We start from the raw sequence: 20,695 nt of genomic DNA on the forward strand, positions 1-20,695 counted from the left end.
AAAGTTTGTTGAAACAACTGGCTCAGAAACAACAACTGTAAACATTGGCTCAACAAAACCTCCAAAAGTTGTCACAACAGGCCCGGTGACTGGCTCCATTACAGAAGTTGTTGAAACTACAACTGCAGTACCTGGAGTCATGACAACAAGTCAAGAAGCAGTTGTAACATCTAAACCATCCATTGTTACCAAAACCACAACAACACCAGCCAGAACCACTGGAGGATTTACAACAAACGCTTCTGGAACTACAACATCCGAAGGTCAAGAAACAACTGCAAGTACAAGAAAGCCTGTTGAAGCAACCACTGGTCAACTAACATCCTCCACCACAGCAGTTCTTGAAACCACAACTCCACTGCCAGGGGCAACTACAAAAAGCAGTGAAGGAACAACTATATCATCAAAGCCCTCCCTTTCTACAACAACTACACCAGGCCCTTTCAGCATCTCCCAGAGAGCTACAACAAAGTTTGTTGAAACAACTGGCTCAGAAACAACAACTGTAAACATTGGCTCAACAAAACCTCCAAAAGTTGTCACAACAGGCCCGGTGACTGGCTCCATTACAGAAGTTGTTGAAACTACAACAGCAGTACCTGAAGTCATGACAACAAGTCAGGAAGCAGTTGTAACATCTAAGCCATCCATTGTTACCAAAACCACAACAACACCAGCCAGAACCACTGGAGGATTTACAACAAACGCTTCTGGAACTACAACATCCGAAGGTCAAGAAACAACTGTAAGTACAAGAAAGCCCTGTTGAAGCAACCACTGGTCAACTAACATCCTCCACCACAGCAGTTCTTGAAACCACAACTCCACTGCCAGGGGCAACTACAAAAAGCAGTGAAGGAACAACTATATCATCAAAGCCCTCCCTTTCTACAACAACTACACCAGGCCCTTTCAGCATCTCCCAGAGAGCTACAACAAAGTTTGTTGAAACAACTGGCTCAGAAACAACTGTAAACATTGGCTCAACAAAACCTCCAAAAGTTGTCACAACAGGCCCGGTGACTGGCTCCATTACAGAAGTTGTTGAAACTACAACTGCAGTACCTGAAGTCATGACAACAAGTCAGGAAGCAGTTGTAACATCTAAGCCATCCATTGTTACCAAAACCACAACAACACCAGCCAGAACCACTGGAGGATTTACAACAAACGCTTCTGGAACTACAACATCCGAAGGTCAAGAAACAACTGTAAGTACAAGAAAGCCTGTTGAAGCAACCACTGTTCAACTAACATCCTCCACCACAGCAGTTCTTGAAACCACAACTCCACTGCCAGGGGCAACTACAAAAAGCAGTCAAGGAACAACTATATCATCAAAGCCCTCCCTTTCTACAACAACTACACCAGGCCCTTTCAGCATCTCCCAGAGAGCTACAACAAAGTTTGTTGAAACAACTGGCTCAGAAACAACAACTGTAAACATTGGCTCAACAAAACCTCCAAAAGTTGTCACAACAGGCCCGGTGACTGGCTCCATTACAGAAGTTGTTGAAACTACAACTGCAGTACCTGAAGTCATGACAACAAGTCAGGAAGCAGTTGTAACATCTAAGCCATCCATTGTTACCAAAACCACAACAACACCAGCCAGAACCACTGGAGGATTTACAACAAACGCTTCTGGAACTACAACATCCGAAGGTCAAGAAACAACTGTAAGTACAAGAAAGCCCGTTGAAGCAACCACTGTTCAACTAACATCCTCCACCACAGCAGTTCTTGAAACCACAACTCCACTGCCAGGGGCAACTACAAAAAGCAGTGAAGGAACAACTATATCATCAAAGCCCTCCCTTTCTACAACAACTACACCAGGCCCTTTCAGCATCTCCCAGAGAGCTACAACAAAGTTTGTTGAAACAACTGGCTCAGAAACAACAACTGTAAACATTGGCTCAACAAAACCTCCAAAAGTTGTCACAACAGGCCCGGTGACTGGCTCCATTACAGAAGTTGTTGAAACTACAACTGCAGTACCTGAAGTCATGACAACAAGTCAGGAAGCAGTTGTAACATCTAAGCCATCCATTGTTACCAAAACCACAACAACACCAGCCAGAACCACTGGAGGATTTACAACAAACGCTTCTGGAACTACAACATCCGAAGGTCAAGAAACAACTGTAAGTACAAGAAAGCCCGTTGAAGCAACCACTGGTCAACTAACATCCTCCACCACAGCAGTTCTTGAAACCACAACTCCACTGCCAGGGGCAACTACAAAAAGCAGTGAAGGAACAACTATATCATCAAAGCCCTCCCTTTCTACAACAACTACACCAGGCCCTTTCAGCATCTCCCAGAGAGCTACAACAAAGTTTGTTGAAACAACTGGCTCAGAAACAACAACTGTAAACATTGGCTCAACAAAACCTCCAAAAGTTGTCACAACAGGCCCGGTGACTGGCTCCATTACAGAAGTTGTTGAAACTACAACTGCAGTACCTGAAGTCATGACAACAAGTCAGGAAGCAGTTGTAACATCTAAGCCATCCATTGTTACCAAAACCACAACAACACCAGCCAGAACCACTGGAGGATTTACAACAAATGCTTCTGGAACTACAACATCCGAAGGTCAAGAAACAACTGTAAGTACAAGAAAGCCCGTTGAAGCAACCACTGTTCAACTAACATCCTCCACCACAGCAGTTCTTGAAACCACAACTCCACTGCCAGGGGCAACTACAAAAAGCAGTGAAGGAACAACTATATCATCAAAGCCCTCCCTTTCTACAACAACTACACCAGGCCCTTTCAGCATCTCCCAGAGAGCTACAACAAAGTTTGTTGAAACAACTGGCTCAGAAACAACAACTGTAAACATTGGCTCAACAAAACCTCCAAAAGTTGTCACAACAGGCCCGGTGACTGGCTCCATTACAGAAGTTGTTGAAACTACAACTGCAGTACCTGAAGTCATGACAACAAGTCAGGAAGCAGTTGTAACATCTAAGCCATCCATTGTTACCAAAACCACAACAACACCAGCCAGAACCACTGGAGGATTTACAACAAACGCTTCTGGAACTACAACATCCGAAGGTCAAGAAACAACTGTAAGTACAAGAAAGCCTGTTGAAGCAACCACTGGTCAACTAACATCCTCCACCACAGCAGTTCTTGAAACCACAACTTCAGTGCCAGGGGCAACTACAAAAAGCAGCGAAGGAACAACTATATCATCAAAGCCCTCCCTTTCTACAACAACTACACAAGTCCTTTTCACCTCCAGCCAGAGAGCTACAACAAAAAGCTCTATAACAACCATAGGTATTATAACAGGACAGTTACACACAACAAGTGTACTTACAAATCCCTCTGTGAAAAACACTACAACCTCAACTACTGAACATCCTTTAGGAGGCACAACCTATATCGCCCCCATTACACAGACACTTCCTGGTAGTACAACAGTTTTTCCATCAGGATCCACTTTCCAGACGACCGGAGCAACAGTCCCTTCCTCTCCAAGACTTACCACAACATTGTGTGTTTGTAATGTTAATGGAACATCTCATCATCCTGGTACGTTCTTTTTCATTTTAATTGCTATTTTTTCTTCTTTCCCTGACATAAAAAATATTCACACTTTTAATATATTTTCATTTTAATATTAAAGAAAACTTCAAATTCACAACATTTTATCAAGAACAGAACTTTCAGAGTGGAGAGCTCTGAAAACAAAACAGAACAACTATGAATTTCCCTTTTGTACTTCACTGTTGTAGAGTCTTGTAGTTATTCACAAACTATTTTTTGTCTGTTTTTTTTAATCTTCTACATGGTGTAAAAATTTTGGTGGCAGCCAACGCATTTTTGAATTCAAAGACAACCTGTTAGAAATGATCTTTTTGAGATTATTGGGGTGTTGTTTTTCAAATTAAGGACTGAGTGAGTATGGAGCCTCATTGCAGTGTTGTGTGATGTATCAGATTCATGGAGACCTTTTGAAGACTTTGATTAAAGCCTCCAGCTTTCTTTAAATATATATTGAAATAATTATAGAGGCTGCAGATTGTTTTACAATCTCAGTAACAACTCATGATGCACGACACATCTCTGATATCAACGATATTGCTTTTTCTAAAAATTAAGGAACACATTCGTAAATTCTGTGAAACAAAAAGGCTTAGACCTAACAGGTTCAACAGTTTTAATGTCTACCTCAGTATTTCTAGATAATGTCTCTTTTTAAATTTTTTAAAGCTAATTTAATTATTGGCCTCCCATTTGAAATATTATTTTTGCAGTTTTTTACTTAATATGCTAAAACTTTCTCCATAATCTGTTTTACACAGGGGACTTGTTATACAATGTTACTGATGGCCTTGGGTGGTGTTACAGCGCATACTGCAATGCATCTTGTAAAGTTGAAACTCGATCCAGCCCATGTCCAACCTCTTCGACACCTAGTACTACTGCACATTCTTCTACTTCACTGTTCAGCACAACACAGGCCCCAATTTCAAGCTCAGTACCTCTGAGTACAACCACAACAACAGCATCCACAACGACCCAAGACTGCTATGATCTGAGCACACCTAAAAAGGTAAGGCATGAATATATCATTAGCAAAGGCTTTTAATTGATCAATGATTGGTTCCAACAAAGAGGAAGTTTTGATCTGTTAAAACTCATCTCACACAAAGTGCAACCTGACAAAGATATCCAGATCCTGTCCAACTAGGAGACTATTGCAAGTCATTTTGTTCCAAGAAATAGATTTGAAAGAAAGAAATAGTTTGTTGAACTGTGAAACTTACATTTTTCACTACTGATTAGACTGTAACTCAGTTTTAATTATTGGTTTAAAAAATCTTGTGATTTTTTTGTTTAGTCTTAAATTGTATTTTTTTTGTCAAGAAATATACTTCTGATGAGTTGAATCTGTTGAAAATGTGCTGGTAGTATACTTTAAATCATACTTGAGTTTCGGCTTTATCATTTGAAATCTTTGGAAAAACATTTCTTCCTGTATCATAATGAGGAAAACTCAATGGTTAAATAGGGTGGACAAACATTCCATCTGACTCATTGTTGCAGAATGTGTTATTTCTAGTCCCAGACAACAATGGCACCAAGTGAGTTCGGCAAAAAAAAGCCCTTCAATGATGAATGAAAACGCAGCACTTAATTTGACGCGTCTTGTTTTCCAACCAGAATGGAGAGTCCTGGAAGATTGACAATTGCACCACAGCTACTTGCAAAGAAGGCAAGATAACATTCACACCTAAAGTCTGTCCGAATGTAACCCAGCCCATCTGTGCCAATGCAAGGAAACCGGTCCAGGTCTATGAGCAAGATGGATGTTGCTTTCACTATGAATGTGAATGTAAGTTACATTTTTAATCATTTAATCATTCACTATATTTTTGTCTGCTTACAGGAAACTAGAACAATGTGATGCTATTAGCGTTCATTTACAACACGTAAAGTACCTTTGTACATTACATTTTACAAAAAAGAAATGTCATCAAATATGTAATATGCACACGGACCACCTGAACGTGAAATTTTTTTTAGTTTGTTTTTATTTATCCGGGAGATTTTTTTCTGGACACCTGTTCCATCGTCTGCTTCCTCTTCCTGCAGGTGTGTGCAGTGTCTGGAGTGGATCCTACTACATGACGTTTGATGGACAAATATATAATTTACAACAGAACTGCTCCTTTTACTTGGTTAAGGAGATTATTTCCAAATATAACCTGACTATTACAAGAAGCAATGACTGTGATCCTTCAGATAGCACTTTCTGCCCTCTGGCTCTCACTGTCACATATAAATCAGTAAAGGTAGTTCTGACTCAGGTGAAGACTTCAGGAACAGCAGCTAATGTGGTAAGCAGCAGTTTAGCCTGAACTATTCCAGTTGGTGATTTTCTTTTCAGAGAAAACTATATAGAAAATATTTATAAAATGACACAATAGACAGTTGTGTGTAGTTCACATCATGGCTTACAGCGTTTCTTTTTTTGGGTTCTACAGGTGTATGTCAATCAGAAACGTATCTATCCAGCCTATAGCAATTCGGTGCTTCTCCTTTTTGGCACGGATATGGAGATCACAGCACTGATACCGGAGATCAACACAACAATAATCTATAGGGGATCTTCATTCAAGATCGACCTGCCCTATTCTCTGTTTGGGGGGAATACTGAGGGACAGTGTGGTGAGTTATCGTTTATTGTGATCGATCATATGGTTTTATTATGAAATAAAAGGAAATGGATTAGAACCACTTGTAAAGTTAAGGGAATAGGTTCTGTTAACACTTATTTAGGATGAAAGTATCCCAGAATGAATCAAGGATCAGGAAATCAGTGAATGAATTCTCCAAGTATATATAACCCGATTCAGAAGGAATTTCCTTTTGATTTGAACCAGAGTCCAGTAAATAGAAAAAGTGTATACAGCCTTCAGGGTTTCCTTATATGTTGGTAAAAAATATACATTCTTCCACATTACCTCAACTTTCTACACAGAGTAATACTGAGATAAACAAATGTTCTATGCTCTTATTTTTTTTGCTGTTGTGCAGTTTACCTGTAGATATTGAAATGGATTGATTGATATTTAACTTCTAAAAATGACAAACAGAAGGAAACACATATTTGTTACATTTAGTTATAATGTTTCTTTTTTTTCTTCTGTTTTTACTTTGTGCCTCGCAACAAAATTATGCTCAAATGTACATTGTGAATGTGAAGTTAAATGACAACAAAGTCTAAGTCTAGGTCAGGTGGCCTGTTTATGCATCATTTTACAGAAGGAAAAGTATAAGTCAGCAATGGACTTATGTCTGAACATCTAGTGGCTTTCTTTACATTTCAGCAAAATACTTCATACTGAAGATTGTATATTTGCATTTTTGGAGACAAAAGTTCAGAGAGCAACTTCTCTTGAACTTCATGACTCTGCCAGTAACTGCTGCCTCTGTTCTGTAGGGACCTGTGACAACTCCCAAGCCAACGACTGCCGTTCTCCAAACGGCCAGATAGAAAGCTGCGCAGAATCTGCAGAACTCTGGACTATTCCTGGTACCGTCTGTGTCCCCTCACCCACCCCTTCAGCTGCTACAACAGAACCTGTCACTTCATCACAGCGGCCGTATCCAACAACACAACCTGCCTGCAAACCTGCCATCTGTGAGCTCATTATGAGCAGGTGAGGAAACCTCAAAACACGCAAAAGACTTTGCATCAGCTGTGTTTTAAATTGTATTTCCACTAATGTTTGTCCAAGTTAGTGATTATTTCTAGTTTTACAAATGATATTATCGCTCCTTTTAGCAGTATCCGTGAACACCACTATACATCTTCAGTTTCACACAACACCAGATCTAAGACAGGACAAACTTTTTCTGCCAGTTTTTTTTTGTATTTATTTCTTCTATATAAGGCCTTTGCACATTCAGGATTGCAGTTTTTTATAACCTGAGTGTGCAAGTTGTTTGGTTGTTTCTCTGGTGTTCTAACATGCAACTATGTCTCCTCTAGTTTATTCGCACCTTGCCACTCAGTCATAGCTCCTGGACCATTTGTGACATCGTGCGCCTATGAGATTTGCAGTGGTGGTAATAACATGTGCTCCAGCCTGGAGGCATATGCTGCTGAGTGTTCCAGTGCAGGAGTCTGCATCGACTGGAGGAATGCCACTAATGGACTGTGTGGTGAGGCATTTAGTTCTGAGTGTATCTCTACTGGAGATCTGAAAAAAAATGTTAATAACACGATAATATCTTGTAGAGCATAGATGTCCAAGCAACAAAGTGTACATGGCCTGTGGTCCCTCGGTAGAACTCACATGCAATGACAGGTACAGTAAACACTTGCTCACACTGCTGGACATTTATGATTTGTTACAGGTCACTTATTGTTTTGTTTTTTTGTACAGGTTAAAGGTCAGGGATGAATTAATTTTACTTGCTTATATTCCTTCTCCTTAAACTTTGTCTTATATTTTTATAGCAGGCACAAACTTTAGTACATCTGGGATTTTTTTTACCAACACAAAGTAGTTAAATATCTAAATGATATAAAATTTCCAAGTCTTGCTAATATTTCTCAACTGAATTTAAGACTGGACTTTGACTGGGCCATTTTTCCCTCTTTTTTTCTTCCTTGTCATGTCCAGCCCATGGGAGGCTTTTTACACCTATAATACCTCCTTTGACAATTTATTTTATTATTCATGTTATTGCTAATAAGGTATTTTATAAAACTGATGCCAAACATAACAAGGGAGAGGGAAAGAGTGATAACAAGGACATATAGCCAAATATTACAAAATCTGACAGCCAGCTGCTATAAAGAATCATCCTACAGCTACCATAATAATCATCATCTTTATTGTCATCGCAACATACAACGCAATGAAATTTGTCCTAGGCATTTAATCCATCCCCTTGAAGAGCAGTGGGCTGCCACTGTACGGGTTCAGAAGAACATTCTGGGGCTCAGGGTCTTCCTCAAGGATCCAGAGTGGTAGTCTGTGGGAGTTGAACAAACAACCTCCAGAAATGCTCCAAGCACTGGACCATAGGAAACATGGGAAAAGACAACCATAAACCCATAAAGAAGAAACATCAACTAGCTGTATCTGCTACAACATGTGTACCAAACTGCAGAGTGGGATTCTTTCAGCAATAGTTCAATCTTGCTGTTTTTGCATAAAGGCCAGATTTGTGGAGTGTACTTTTGCTGGTTATCCTGTTGACAGATTCTACCACCTGAACTTTGGATCTCTCCAGCCGGGCTCTTGTCTGCTTCTCTTAATATTGCTCTGCAACCCCCCCCCCCCCCCCCCTCCTCTCCATCACACACACACACACACACACACGCACACACACACACACACACACACACACACACACTGGAGACCAGAAACAGAACAGCTGGATTTATACTGAGATCAGATGGACTCTTCTTACCGTAGGTGACTTCGAAAATAAACTGATTATACTTGACTTTACTTGGAAGTAACAGAGTGAAAGGGGCATGCCCCACTGTTCTTATTTTTTTGGTAAAACATTTCAAAAGGATGTCTAATTGTCCTTCCACTTTAATACTTCTGTGCTACTTTCAGCTGGTCAATCAAAGAATCCAAATAAAATGTCCTGTCCTAAAGGTTTTTGTTTTTTTGTAATGAGACAAAATGGAGAAAAGTTCTTATGGGTGTAAATACTTTTGCATGTGGGATGAAGAGTAAACAGCAAAATATCTTTTATTTTACCCCTAGATCATTTAATAAAAATGGTAATAAAAGTAATCACACCCCTGAAATGATCCCACTTTCCATTTGTTCCAACAGATACAACAGGAAGTTTCAGGCAGATGTGACATCAGCTGCTAACTTCACCCAGGAAGGCTGCTTCTGTCCTCAGGGCACCACATTGTTCAACTCAGTTTATGACACTTGTGTCACCTCCTGCGGTAAGAGAATAAAAAAAAAAAAGATGTCAGTGAGTCATTGGGAAATATTTCAGTTGAGTCTGACTGAGCAGTTTCAGCATTTCATTAACTGGGTAATGGTGGAGCCATTAATGTTATTTATTTCACGTCCCAGTAAATAAACCCTTTCTCCATCTTAACCATTTGATAAATCATCCCTTTTAAACTATTTGCTTCTTATATATGTGAGAGAATATCCAGGTGAACTCTGTTGGTACTTTCTTCTCCACATGTTCAAATGGTTGTAAAAACTGATGGTAAACTAGAACTAAGAGCACATTTAGTTCAACTTACTAGTCATTGGAGCTCAGTTGTAAGCTGTACATTCACTGGAAGCTTTATTTGGTAAGCTTTCTTGGAGCTGGGTTGGAGCTCCTTTTGCCTTTAGCGCTGCCTTAAGTCTTCATGCTGTAGATTCAACAAAGGGTCAGCAAGATTCTTTTGAGATTTCGGTCCATGTTGACACGATAGCATCACACAGGTGCTGCAGATTTGTTGGCTTCACAATCTCCCCTTCCACCAAATCCCAAAAAGGGTTTACTGGTCTGAGATCAACTGACTGTGGAGCCCACTGGAGTTGAAAGAACTCAATGTGATGAGGAAGAAACCAGTTTGAGATGACTTGAGCTTTGAGACATGGTGCACGGTAGAAGTAACTTTCATATAATATTTGCCCAGTTGTGATCCCTTGGTTGGAATGTTGAGTTGTATTGTACCAAGTGTCCCCAGTCTGTTAATGAGAGGTGCGACAACACATCGATCCACATCAATATATATATATATTGATTAAATGATTAATGAAACAATTACACCAATGCAAAACTAAAATATTGATCCATATCATCATTTTAAAAGATACAACACAAGGCATGAGACTATAGCAAACAGGTGATTAAAATAAGAAAAATGCTGATTTTGGATTTAAAAGCCTGATATCTTTAAGAGCTTAGAAATACAATGTCAAATCATATTTTGGGTGGGATAAAATCAATGTAAATAATAGTTTTAGATGGACAGATGATATTGCATCATATCGAGCACAGACTTGTGAATTGAATTTTATCAAAATCATAGCATAACAGACTTTGTGATATTGGCAAATATTGTATCGTCATCCAAACAAATCAATATAACATCTGTCACAACCAAAGAGGTTAATGTCCAGGTTTTGTGGTTCTGTGTAAATTGTAGCCTCCGTTTTTTGTTCTTAGCTGACAGCAGTTGGCCTTAGTGTGGTCTCCTGCTTCTGTTGTAGCAGCCGTATAGATGTCGACTGGATGCTCAGATTGAACTCTAGCATATGTCCTTCACCACTTCTAGATGTCTGTATGCATTCAAGCTGTCACGTGACTGCTGAATTAGCTATTTGTCATAACACGGAATTGAGCTGGTGAAACTGATACAAGCTTCACTTTCCTGTGTTTTGATTTCAGACTGTGTTGGATCAGATGGAAAACCCAAAGAGGTGAAAACCATGCCCGGCACATATTCTAATTTGATCCAATGAATCAGAACCTGTGGGTCTAAACTATCTTGTTTCTTCCAACCAGCCAGGGGAAACATGGACAAGTGAATGCAACACCTGTGAGTGTGACCAGGACTCAATGAGTGTTCACTGTAATCCCGTGAAGTGCCCTGAGGTCCAGAGCCCCAACTGCACCGAGCCCGGCCAGCAGCTGCTCAACAAGACAGAAGGCTGCTGCACAACGCAGACCTGTGGTCAGTTACGTTAGATAATATCACGTACACACATCACTGCTACCTGAACCCGATAGGATCAGTATCTAAGTATTTGGGCTAAATATACAGAGTTACCTATAAGAGTGATGACAGAAAACAATGGAGAAAAATACAAGGAAGCCCATAAGAACTCACTCCACTGACAAAATTAGGTTTAAAGTAACGTTTTATTCCTATTTTTCGACAGATGCCCGTCTCAATAAAATAAAATAAAAAATGACTGAATGAAAATGATTTCAAATCAAAATCTGTACACAAACGTATTCACATTCTATAAAAATAACATCAGTTTTGTATACCAGTGTAAGTATTTTAGCACACCAATATAACTGCTTCTCAGTGACTGAACTGAAATATAATTATTTCAGTTCAATGACTGAGAACTTAAATATAATACCCGTAGGAGAAATCCATCTACGGGTATATAATGAACAAAAGAGTGATTAGGTTAGTGTCTCACTGTTAATCTCTTCCTTTATTAAAACGTCCAAATTGTAAAAAATCTCATATTTTTTCACGGTATAGTTGTGTAGATCATAGGGCTGGACTATAATTCAATAACAAAATATATATCGATTGATAGATGTATATTGATAGAAAAAAAAGGGTGAATAAAAAGTTCAATATAATAACAGTTTTCCTTCCTTTTGCATTCTAGCCTATCATGCAGGTTAATATTACAGTCGTTATATTAACGACTGTAATATTCCTCCTCCCAGCCAATCACAAATGCAGACCTAGGAACCAAGCTCCGCCCCTTTAAAGAGTTCAGAGAGCATGCGTTCTTTTTTTCTTTTTTTAAAAATTTGCAGTTTTGGTCAAAAATCGGTTGAGTTTGAATTCAGTGTTTGTTGTTCTTTATCTAAAAACAGGTTGAAAAGCAACAGCATAAACGGCCAGGGTTGCACTTTGGATTTTTTGATAATTATCAATATCGATGAATATAATTTCTATTTTATCGATATGCTTTTTTTTCTATGTCGTCCAGCCCTAGTAGATCACACGGCTTTACTCAAATTCTGACCTAAATAATGAACCCTGAGAAGGACCCATATATGCTTAATGTGTTAGCGTTTGGTTTTGCTGTGAGCAGCTGAGAAAAGTTAACTGGTTGCCATTGTCGGCACAGCCCTCCTGCAAACAAAGCCAAACCAAACAGTCTCTTTTTAAATCCTACTGTAGGATCTGAACCTCCAGAGCTTCTGGTTTCATTCTTCATGGCTGTGATGAAACGTGACTTTTACAGATTCACAGTAAAACTTTTTGCCCCCAACAGAATGCAACTTTAGGCTATGTGGCGCTCCTCCTACCTGCCTGCTGGGCTTCCAACTTCTCATCACCAACGGTACCTGCTGCCAGTCCTACGAGTGCGGTAAGTGACTCGAGTCTCTCAGCCCTCCCTTCTGCAGTAGTTACTGGATGCAGCAGTTCTGGATGGCAGCTTGTCATTTATCTTTTGAGTTTAAACAACAAAAAGGGTAGACATGATGATAAGAAATTCAATTCAATTCAATTTTATTTATATAGCGCCAATTCATGAAGCATGTCATCTCAAGGCACTTTACAAAGTCAAATTCAATCAGATTATACAGATTGGTCAAAAATGTCCTATATAAGGAAACCAGTTGATTGCTTCAAAGTCCCGACAAGCAGCATTCACTCCTGGAGAAGCGTAGAGCCACAGGGAGAGTCGTCTGCATTGTACATGGCTTTGCTGCAATCCCTCATACTGAGCAAGCATGAAGCGACAGTGGAAAGAAAAACTCCCCATTAACGGGAAGGAAAAACCTCCAGCAGAACCAGGCTCAGTATGAACGGTCATCTGCCTCGACTGACTGAGGGTTAGAGGAGACAGAGCAGAGACACAACAAGAGACAGACAAAAAAGCACAGAAGCACACATTGATCCAGTAATCTGTTCTACATTAGATGGTAATAGCGGGTTATCTGCTATTACCAAGTATAATAGCACATTACTATCAGAAGATATCTGATGTCACAGCTAACGGAACGCCAGACCAGATGTACCTACAATGAAGAAAAAAGAGAGATAACAAAAAGTTAAAAGCAAATCTGGAGAACATTAGAACTCAGTAGAGTGAGAGAAATAGACCCTGATGTCCTCCAGCAGCCTAAGCCTATAGCAGCATAACTATAGAGGTAGCTCAGGGTAACATAAGCCACTCTAACTATAAGCTTTGTCAAAAAGGAAAGTTTTAAGATCAGTCTTAAAAGTAGACAGGGTGTCTGCCTCACGGACCAAAACTGGGAGTTGGTTCCACAGGAGAGGAGCCTGATAGCTAAAGGATCTGCCTCCCATTCTACTTTTAGAGACTCTAGGAACCACCAGCAGACCTGCAGTCTGAGAGCGAAGTGCTCTGTTAGGAATATACGGGGTAATCAGAGCTCTGATATATGATGGAGCTTGATTATTAAGGGCTTTATACGTTAGAAGATTAAACTAATTTATTATTCCAGACAATTACTTTCCCTATTGGATGTACAACAAGATGAAAAACTGCTACTTTATAGTCATGGAGAAAAGAACAGCAGCCCCTTTAAATTCTCAAGTTTTGGGTTGCTCCCAGTTTTTCCACAAACTTTTCTTGAATTCCTCTAAATAATGACAGTGAGCTCTGTTTTGTGACTTCTGTACATTCAATGTTGGATTTAAACAAGTTTACAACTTGGTAAAGCTTTGAACCGTCATTTGCTAATCCGTAGAATTGAAATACAGAGGGTCTTTTTTGCAACAAGCAAATACAACAATTTTGTGTTGCCCTTTAAGTAGTACCGTAGTATGCAATAAAATGTAGTTTAAACATACAGCTGAAAACTAATCTAGAAAACTTAGTCACATCGTGGACTTTATCAAATAATGTTGAATAAAATGCTTTTTTCCTCTTCTACTTGTTTGATGTAAGTTATAGCACATATTTCTATTGACTTGGAACAAAACTGGAATATTGTGTGACTTAAACCTAATTCATTAAAACAAAAGTCTCATGTTTAAGCGAACTTGCCTGTTTTTGTCTCTGCAGTCCCTAAAGGTGTGTGTGTCTATGACCTGACTGAGTTCAAGGTGAGGAAACTCAAGAAACTCCTAAAATAAGAACGATTGAAGGAATAATGTGTTAAGTTTGTTTGTGATTCTTTTTTCCCTATTAATAGCTGATTGGTTCTGTTCTTGTTTTTAAACTATTATAATTTTTTTTTTCCTTTCTTTTCCTTATCTTGGTGTGAAATCCTGAAAAATGTAACACGGTGCCAAGTATTGGATCGATTCAAGAAATTCTGTGTTGCTTTTTAGCAGCATTTTCAAGAACTTTAGTGTAATCAGTTCTAAATATGCAGGTCTAGCAGCATGGAACTAGTTGGTTGCCTTTAGTTAAAATCATATTTATAAGGCCTTCACACTGAGATCATTTGATCATATTATTTACAGACTACGTTTCATACCTAAGAGCTCCAGTGAAGGAAAATATGCTCAGTTTGCCCCCTTTTACTATCACCATGTACAGAATCTGCCATAACCACACCCAGTGGCCTGTTTTCTGTCAGCCTGCTGAATTAACCAGAAGGTCTATTGACAGTCTCTCAAAGACACATTTGAGCTTTTAAAAAGAGAGGATTTGCACAATCAACAAGAGCTCACATTTGTCAAGCAGCATAGATGGCTGCATCTGTGTTGGGAGTTTAAAAAAAAGGCTACTTAATTCTGGCTCCCCTCTCCATGGACCGTTAGGGAACATATTCATTTTAAAGGGGATATATCATGCAAAATCCACTTTATTAGCCCTGAAATACATTTTGTTGTGTACTTCGAGTCTTTAGGAGTGCAGAGGAGTTGGGCGTAGTCTGTCCAGAAGCTGAGCAGACATTTTTAGATTCCGTTTGGGTCATATTTTCCGATCCATTCAGTTTTCTCTATTCTCTATTAAATGTTTTTTGAATTGCCTCCTTCAGATTTAAAGAGACAGTACCAAAACCAGCTGCTCTCAGATGCACCTCAGAGCAGGGGTAAAAAGAGAGAATATGTGAAAAGGAAGAATGGAAAATCATGATATGTCCGCTTTAAAAAGTAACTAGTCACACAGAAGAATAACAACAGATCCCCTACAGAACAGCCGATAAGTGCAGCATTTCTGCAGCAGGGACCCTCTGAAATGACACAGCTGGACCCTGACTAAAACCTTTTTATTTGGGCTTTATATTCTGCTGAGGGACAAAGCTTAGCAACCCAGCTTATTAAAAAATGCTTCCTTGTTTTTTTCCCTTAGTACTGAATGTAGTATACAGCACACTTTGAACTTTACCTGTAAGTTTGTCATCATAAACAGACCCAGAGTTCTGTAATGATGCCTGAGACAACTAACATGCAATATGTGGTTTTACAGCCTGGTGCAAAGATACCAACACCTCAAACACTGTCAGAGGTTCCACTGGAAGAACCATCAGGAGCCACAGCATCCTCTGAAACACAAGCAGATACCAGTGGGACTGGGCAGGAGGAGTCTTTTAGCCCTGCACCCTGCCACCAGTGTTACTGCAGTCACCAAACAGACCCCACCACCAAACTCAACGCCATCAAATGCACCCCTGTTGTCTGCAACACAAGCTGCTCTGAAGTAAGACTATTCACCAGACATCACTCACAATACTGTTGCACACATTCTGAGAGTTTATCTGGTACAAGTGACCACTTCAATTAAACATGAAGGACAAAACCTCACACAATGTTTCAAACAGCGCGGCAGACGGTGGCCAAAGCTCCAGGCTGCATCCGAGAGAGCTGCCTTCCTGCTTTGGTCCAACTAGAAAACTTTATTTCTCTGAAGGACAACGGAAACATGTTTAAAGCTCGTTCTGTTGAAAAATGGTGTGTGTGGTAAAAAGTTAAAAGTTATTTAATCTATAAAACAAACTTAGCATTTAGTATCCGCGTGAGCTTAACAAATGCTGAACATGAAACAAAAAATTCAAAACTACTGTTTGATGAAAAATCTTTGCGGGTAAATTGTGAGAGAAAGTTTGAAACATAGATATATGCTGAGAACTGAAAAGGGTTGGAAAGCGTTCAGTGAGATTTTCAACCCTGGACTCAAAAGCTAAGAAAAGTCACGTGAAAATGAAATAAAATTGGATTAAATGAGCCTGATTAAATGAAACCTCCCAGGACCAATAGTGACAGTTTCTGAGAGCCTGAACCAGACACAAAGAATGGGAACCTGTGGTATCTAGTCTACCTCCATAAAACTATCAGAAGAATGAAATTCACCGGAATAGACCAAACATTTAGCAGATGAATTCCAGCATCGCGTCATTGTCCCACAGCGCCTGACGCCCTGTTGCTGACTCTGTCTGCAGGGCTTTGAATATCAACGTTCTACAGAGGAGTGCTGCGGGACGTGTGTACAGAAGAGCTGTGTCTTCACCACGCCGCAGAACCAGACAGTACACGTCATTAAGGTCGGTGCAACGCGTGTTTTTATTTCGTAGCTGTATAAAGCTTTTAGCTGTAGTAGATCTTTTATTTATTACCTTACTGCACGACACATTCGTCACTGCTGTCTGAAGCACGCTGCTCTTCACTTTCACGCAGGTCAACGGCACTTTTGTCCCACCCGACGACAAGTGTGTGCAGTACACCTGTGAGAAGATCAACGGACAGGTTGTGGTGAAGGAAACAAGGACCACTTGTCCTCCTTTCAACCCGCTGGACTGTGAACCTGTGAGTTCATCAAATGTGAAGATGAAATATGCACAAACCCGCCATCGTTTTTCCCAAAACTCTCGCGTTGGATCTTGTCTGAGGGCATGAAACTATAGCCAGATGGTAAAGAAGGATAAAAGGACAAAAGAACTGTTTGTAGATTTTCAACAAAAAAGCACTGTGGGCAACACATTTTTTCAAATTGTTTAACACACAAAAGAGACCCTATCCTACACAGTTTAGCACTCTTAAAACAACACAGGCAGTCTGGATGTCTTATTTATTACATGAATTCCAGTTATGTGCACACCTTTAATCGTGCACACAAAGGGGAAGTGTGTTCAGCCCATTTAACGGCACAAGTGCAAACCAACCAAGACGTTGCCATCCACTATTAGTTGTTCACGCCACAAAAAGCTGGCCTTTATGGAAGATGAGCAGAATGTGTTGAACTGTTAAAAGGAATCCATTAGAACGACTGTTAGCAAGCCACAGTAAAAGCTTCTCGGCCATTTAACTCGCTGAAGCAAAAAAAACATCCAGATCTATAGAACCTCTGATCCATGTAGCCAAACTGCACACTTTTAACCCAACCATCGTTCTCATCCAGGGTACCGAGACAGCTGATGCCACTGGCTGCTGCAAAACCTGTAAGTTAACAGATTTTCAGAATTGAACTTTCACAGCACAGCAGGTAGCTGTATGACGTGATCGTGACGACGTGGTCATGTGTTCCAGGTCGGCTACAGAGCGTCTGTGAGGTGGACAGCAAGCAGACCATCATCGAGGTGAACAGCTGCGTCAGTGCTGAGCCGCTCAACGTTACATCCTGTGTCGGACATTGCAGAAGCTCGTCCATGTAAGTATAGTGGCTATATTTCTGAAATTCAGAATATTTAAAGGTTATTATAGAGGTTTATTTAGACTGATGCGTAAAAATGTTGGGCACAACAGAGAAATATTCAGGAAAAACAGCAAAAACTGTGAAGGTCTTGCAGTTGTTATTTTACGTGGATGTCTAAACATACCTAGGGACAGATTTTAATCAGCATGCTAAAATGCTTGCTCAAAAGTTGAGTAAAGTACAGCAGGCTTCTATTTAAATTCAGTCTGCAAATATATTAAGCTGGAGGAGACAAGCCCCTTTTAGTGAACCTGTAGAAACCATGTTGGTGTCGATGGTCAGAGCTGTCGTCTGTGTGTCTGCAGGTACTCGGCAGCAGCTAACACCATGATGCACCAGTGTGAGTGCTGCTATGAGGCCACTACCAGCATCAGGCAGGTGGAGCTGACCTGCGCTGACGGTTCAAAAGTCCGCCACAGCTACACCCATGTGGAAACCTGCCGCTGCAGCAAGGAAGAATGCCCAGCGAGCACAGCTAAACCCCAGCGCCGCAGGAGACGCTGACCTGTTACTCCTTTACACTAGCCACAAGCTAACCACAAATGTCCTAACCTTTTCCAAACTTTGTTATTTATAGTGCAATGGGCTCCTCTCCGGAGTCGTTCTTACAAATAAGACTGCTTCTGAATTTCTCGCTAACAATAAATAAAATATATCTGCAAAATGATCTTTTGTGTTGAGAACCTTTGTGGGGAATGGGAAACATTTTTGAATAAAACAGATGGATCTGAATAGAGTTAAGACTGGATTTAAGCTCATAAGCTATGCCGAAACAAGAACCAAAGCAGCAGATCATGAAGATGCAGTGTGTCCTACTGTTGAGAAGCAATTGCTGCTTTTAACTTTGCACATTCTGTGTGTGTGTGTGTGTGTGTGTGTGTGTGTGTGTGTGTGTGTGTGTGTGTGTGTGTGTGTGTGTGTGTGTGTGTAGACGGTTCCTCATACTGAGCCCAGCTCTGCTTCCTGTTAAAAAGACTTCTAAATCAAAAAAGGACTTCTTTCTCTGATCATTTCCGTCTGGCTCAGTCAAGACTGAACACGATCAAATCGCTTCCTTAGATACATTTTTACCAACTGGGATTAAATAATTAACTAATGAATTAGATAATTTTGTATTATAATTTGGAATGAATTGAAATGTTTGTAGCTGGATCTTAATCTTACCAGGTAAATTATATTGTATTTAATTCAATTGGATTGAGTTTCAGGTGAATCGTAATCGAATTGGATTTTCTGAAATTGCATATGAACTGAACCTGCAAAATGACATTTGTTGGGAAACGGCATTAAATACAGAAATTAGCCGTCCTTACCCACAGTAGATAATCATTTGAATTTTTTTCAAAGCTGACTAGTCAGAGCAGAGCCAGTTAACAAGTAGATATCCACCAGCTTGAGGTCTAAATATTTTGTGAGACTTTTTTTGTCCTGTCATTCAAAGTTCATGACGAGGACTTTTCCATCTAGATATGTTATGCACATCCAGTCTGTTACCAAAGTTACGTGGTATAAAAATCTATAATTACTTAACATTTCTGATTTTAGCAACCCTTTTGTTTCAGTCTTGTTGATTTACACTTAAAGAACGGATTAAAAACAAATGTCTCCATCGCATAGACAATTCAATTCAATTCAATTCAATTCAATTCAATTTTATTTATATAGCGCCAAATCATGAAACATGTCATCTCAAGGCACTTTACAAAGTCAAGTTCAATCATATTATACAGATTGGGTCAGATTATACAGATTGGTCAAAAATGTCCTATATAAGGAAACCAGTTGATTGCATCAAAGTCCCGACAAGCAGCATTCATTACTGGGGAAGCGTAGAGCCACAGGAAGAGTCATCTGCATTGTACATGGCTTTGCTGCAATCCCTCATACTGAGCAAGCATGAAGCGACAGTGGGAAGAAAAACCACCCATTAACGGGAAGGAAAAATCTCCGGCAGAACCAGGCTCAGTATGAACGGTCATCTGCCTCGACCGACTGGGGTTACAGAAGACACAACAGAGACACAACAAGAGAAACAAAAAAGCACAGAACCACACATTGATCTAGTAATCTGTTCTACATTAGATGGTAGTAGCGGGTGAGCCGTCTTCTCTGGATGATGTCACAGTTAACAGAACGCCAGACCAGGTGTACCTACTATGAAGAAAAAGAGAGAGAGCAAAAAGTTAAAAGCCGAAATGACGACAGTCATTTCAATGTAATACAATGCAAAACTGGAGAACAGTAGAAATCAGTAGAGTGAGAAAATTAGACCCTGATGTCCTCCAGCAGCCTAGGCCTATCACAGCACAACTATAGAGATAGCTCAGGGTATGAGCCACTCTTACTATAAGCTTTGTCAAAAAGGAAAGTTTTAACATTAGTCTTAAAAATAGATAGGGTGTCTGCCTCACGGACCAAAACTGGGAGTTGGTTCCACAGGAGAGGAGCCTGATAGCTAAAGGATCTGCCTCCCATTCTACTTTTAGAGACTCTAGGAACCACCAGCAGACCTGCAGTCTGAGAGCGAAGTGCTCTGTTAGGAACATACGGGGTAATCAGAGCTCTGATATATGATGGAGCTTGATTATTAAGGGCTTTATACGTTAGAAGGAGAATTTTAAATTCTATTCTTGATTTAACAGGAAGCCAATGAAGGGAAGCTAAAATTGGAGACATATGATCCCTCTTGTTGATTTTCATCAGAACTCTTGCTGCAGCATTTTGAATCAGCTGAAGACTTCGAACTGCATTTTGTGGACTTCCTGATAGTAAAGAATTACAATAGTCCAGCCTTGAAGTAACAAATGCATGGACTAGTTTTTCAGCATCACTCCTGGACAGAATGTTTCTAATTTTGGCGATAT

General features: G+C 39.9%; 1 protein-coding gene across 1 annotated transcript; it reads left to right on the plus strand.

Annotated features, from left to right (window-relative positions):
* Positions 1 to 970: 970 nt before the first annotated feature.
* Positions 971 to 18,499, plus strand: LOC105925677 (intestinal mucin-like protein). Its single transcript, XM_036136302.1, has 20 exons — positions 971 to 2,809; positions 3,278 to 3,552; positions 4,326 to 4,576; positions 5,188 to 5,359; positions 5,620 to 5,864; positions 6,012 to 6,195; positions 6,971 to 7,190; positions 7,523 to 7,695; positions 7,772 to 7,841; positions 9,336 to 9,457; positions 10,909 to 10,940; positions 11,026 to 11,194; positions 12,492 to 12,587; positions 14,256 to 14,296; positions 15,612 to 15,842; positions 16,582 to 16,683; positions 16,817 to 16,945; positions 17,538 to 17,577; positions 17,666 to 17,786; positions 18,137 to 18,499. The coding sequence occupies exons 1-20, from the start codon at positions 1,074 to 1,076 to the stop codon at positions 18,333 to 18,335; spliced, it is 4,608 nt and encodes a 1,535-aa protein (XP_035992195.1). The 5' UTR covers positions 971 to 1,073; the 3' UTR covers positions 18,336 to 18,499.
* The last annotated feature ends 2,196 nt before the right edge of the window (positions 18,500 to 20,695 follow it).

Source organism: Fundulus heteroclitus, chromosome 4 (assembly GCF_011125445.2).
Source record: "Fundulus heteroclitus isolate FHET01 chromosome 4, MU-UCD_Fhet_4.1, whole genome shotgun sequence".
In the NCBI taxonomy this organism is placed as follows: domain Eukaryota; kingdom Metazoa; phylum Chordata; class Actinopteri; order Cyprinodontiformes; family Fundulidae; genus Fundulus; species Fundulus heteroclitus.

Bases quoted from the DNA above. Each gene is read 5' to 3' on its own strand.
- LOC105925677 (XM_036136302.1), top strand. From the start codon at position 1,074: ATGACAACAAGTCAGGAAGCAGTTGTAACATCTAAGCCATCCATTGTT. The intron at 2,810-3,277 runs GTTTGTTGAAAC...AGCTACAACAAA, and splicing joins TCCCAGAGAGCTACAACAAA to AAGCTCTATAACAACCATAG. The intron at 3,553-4,325 runs GTACGTTCTTTT...TGTTTTACACAG, and splicing joins TGGAACATCTCATCATCCTG to GGGACTTGTTATACAATGTT.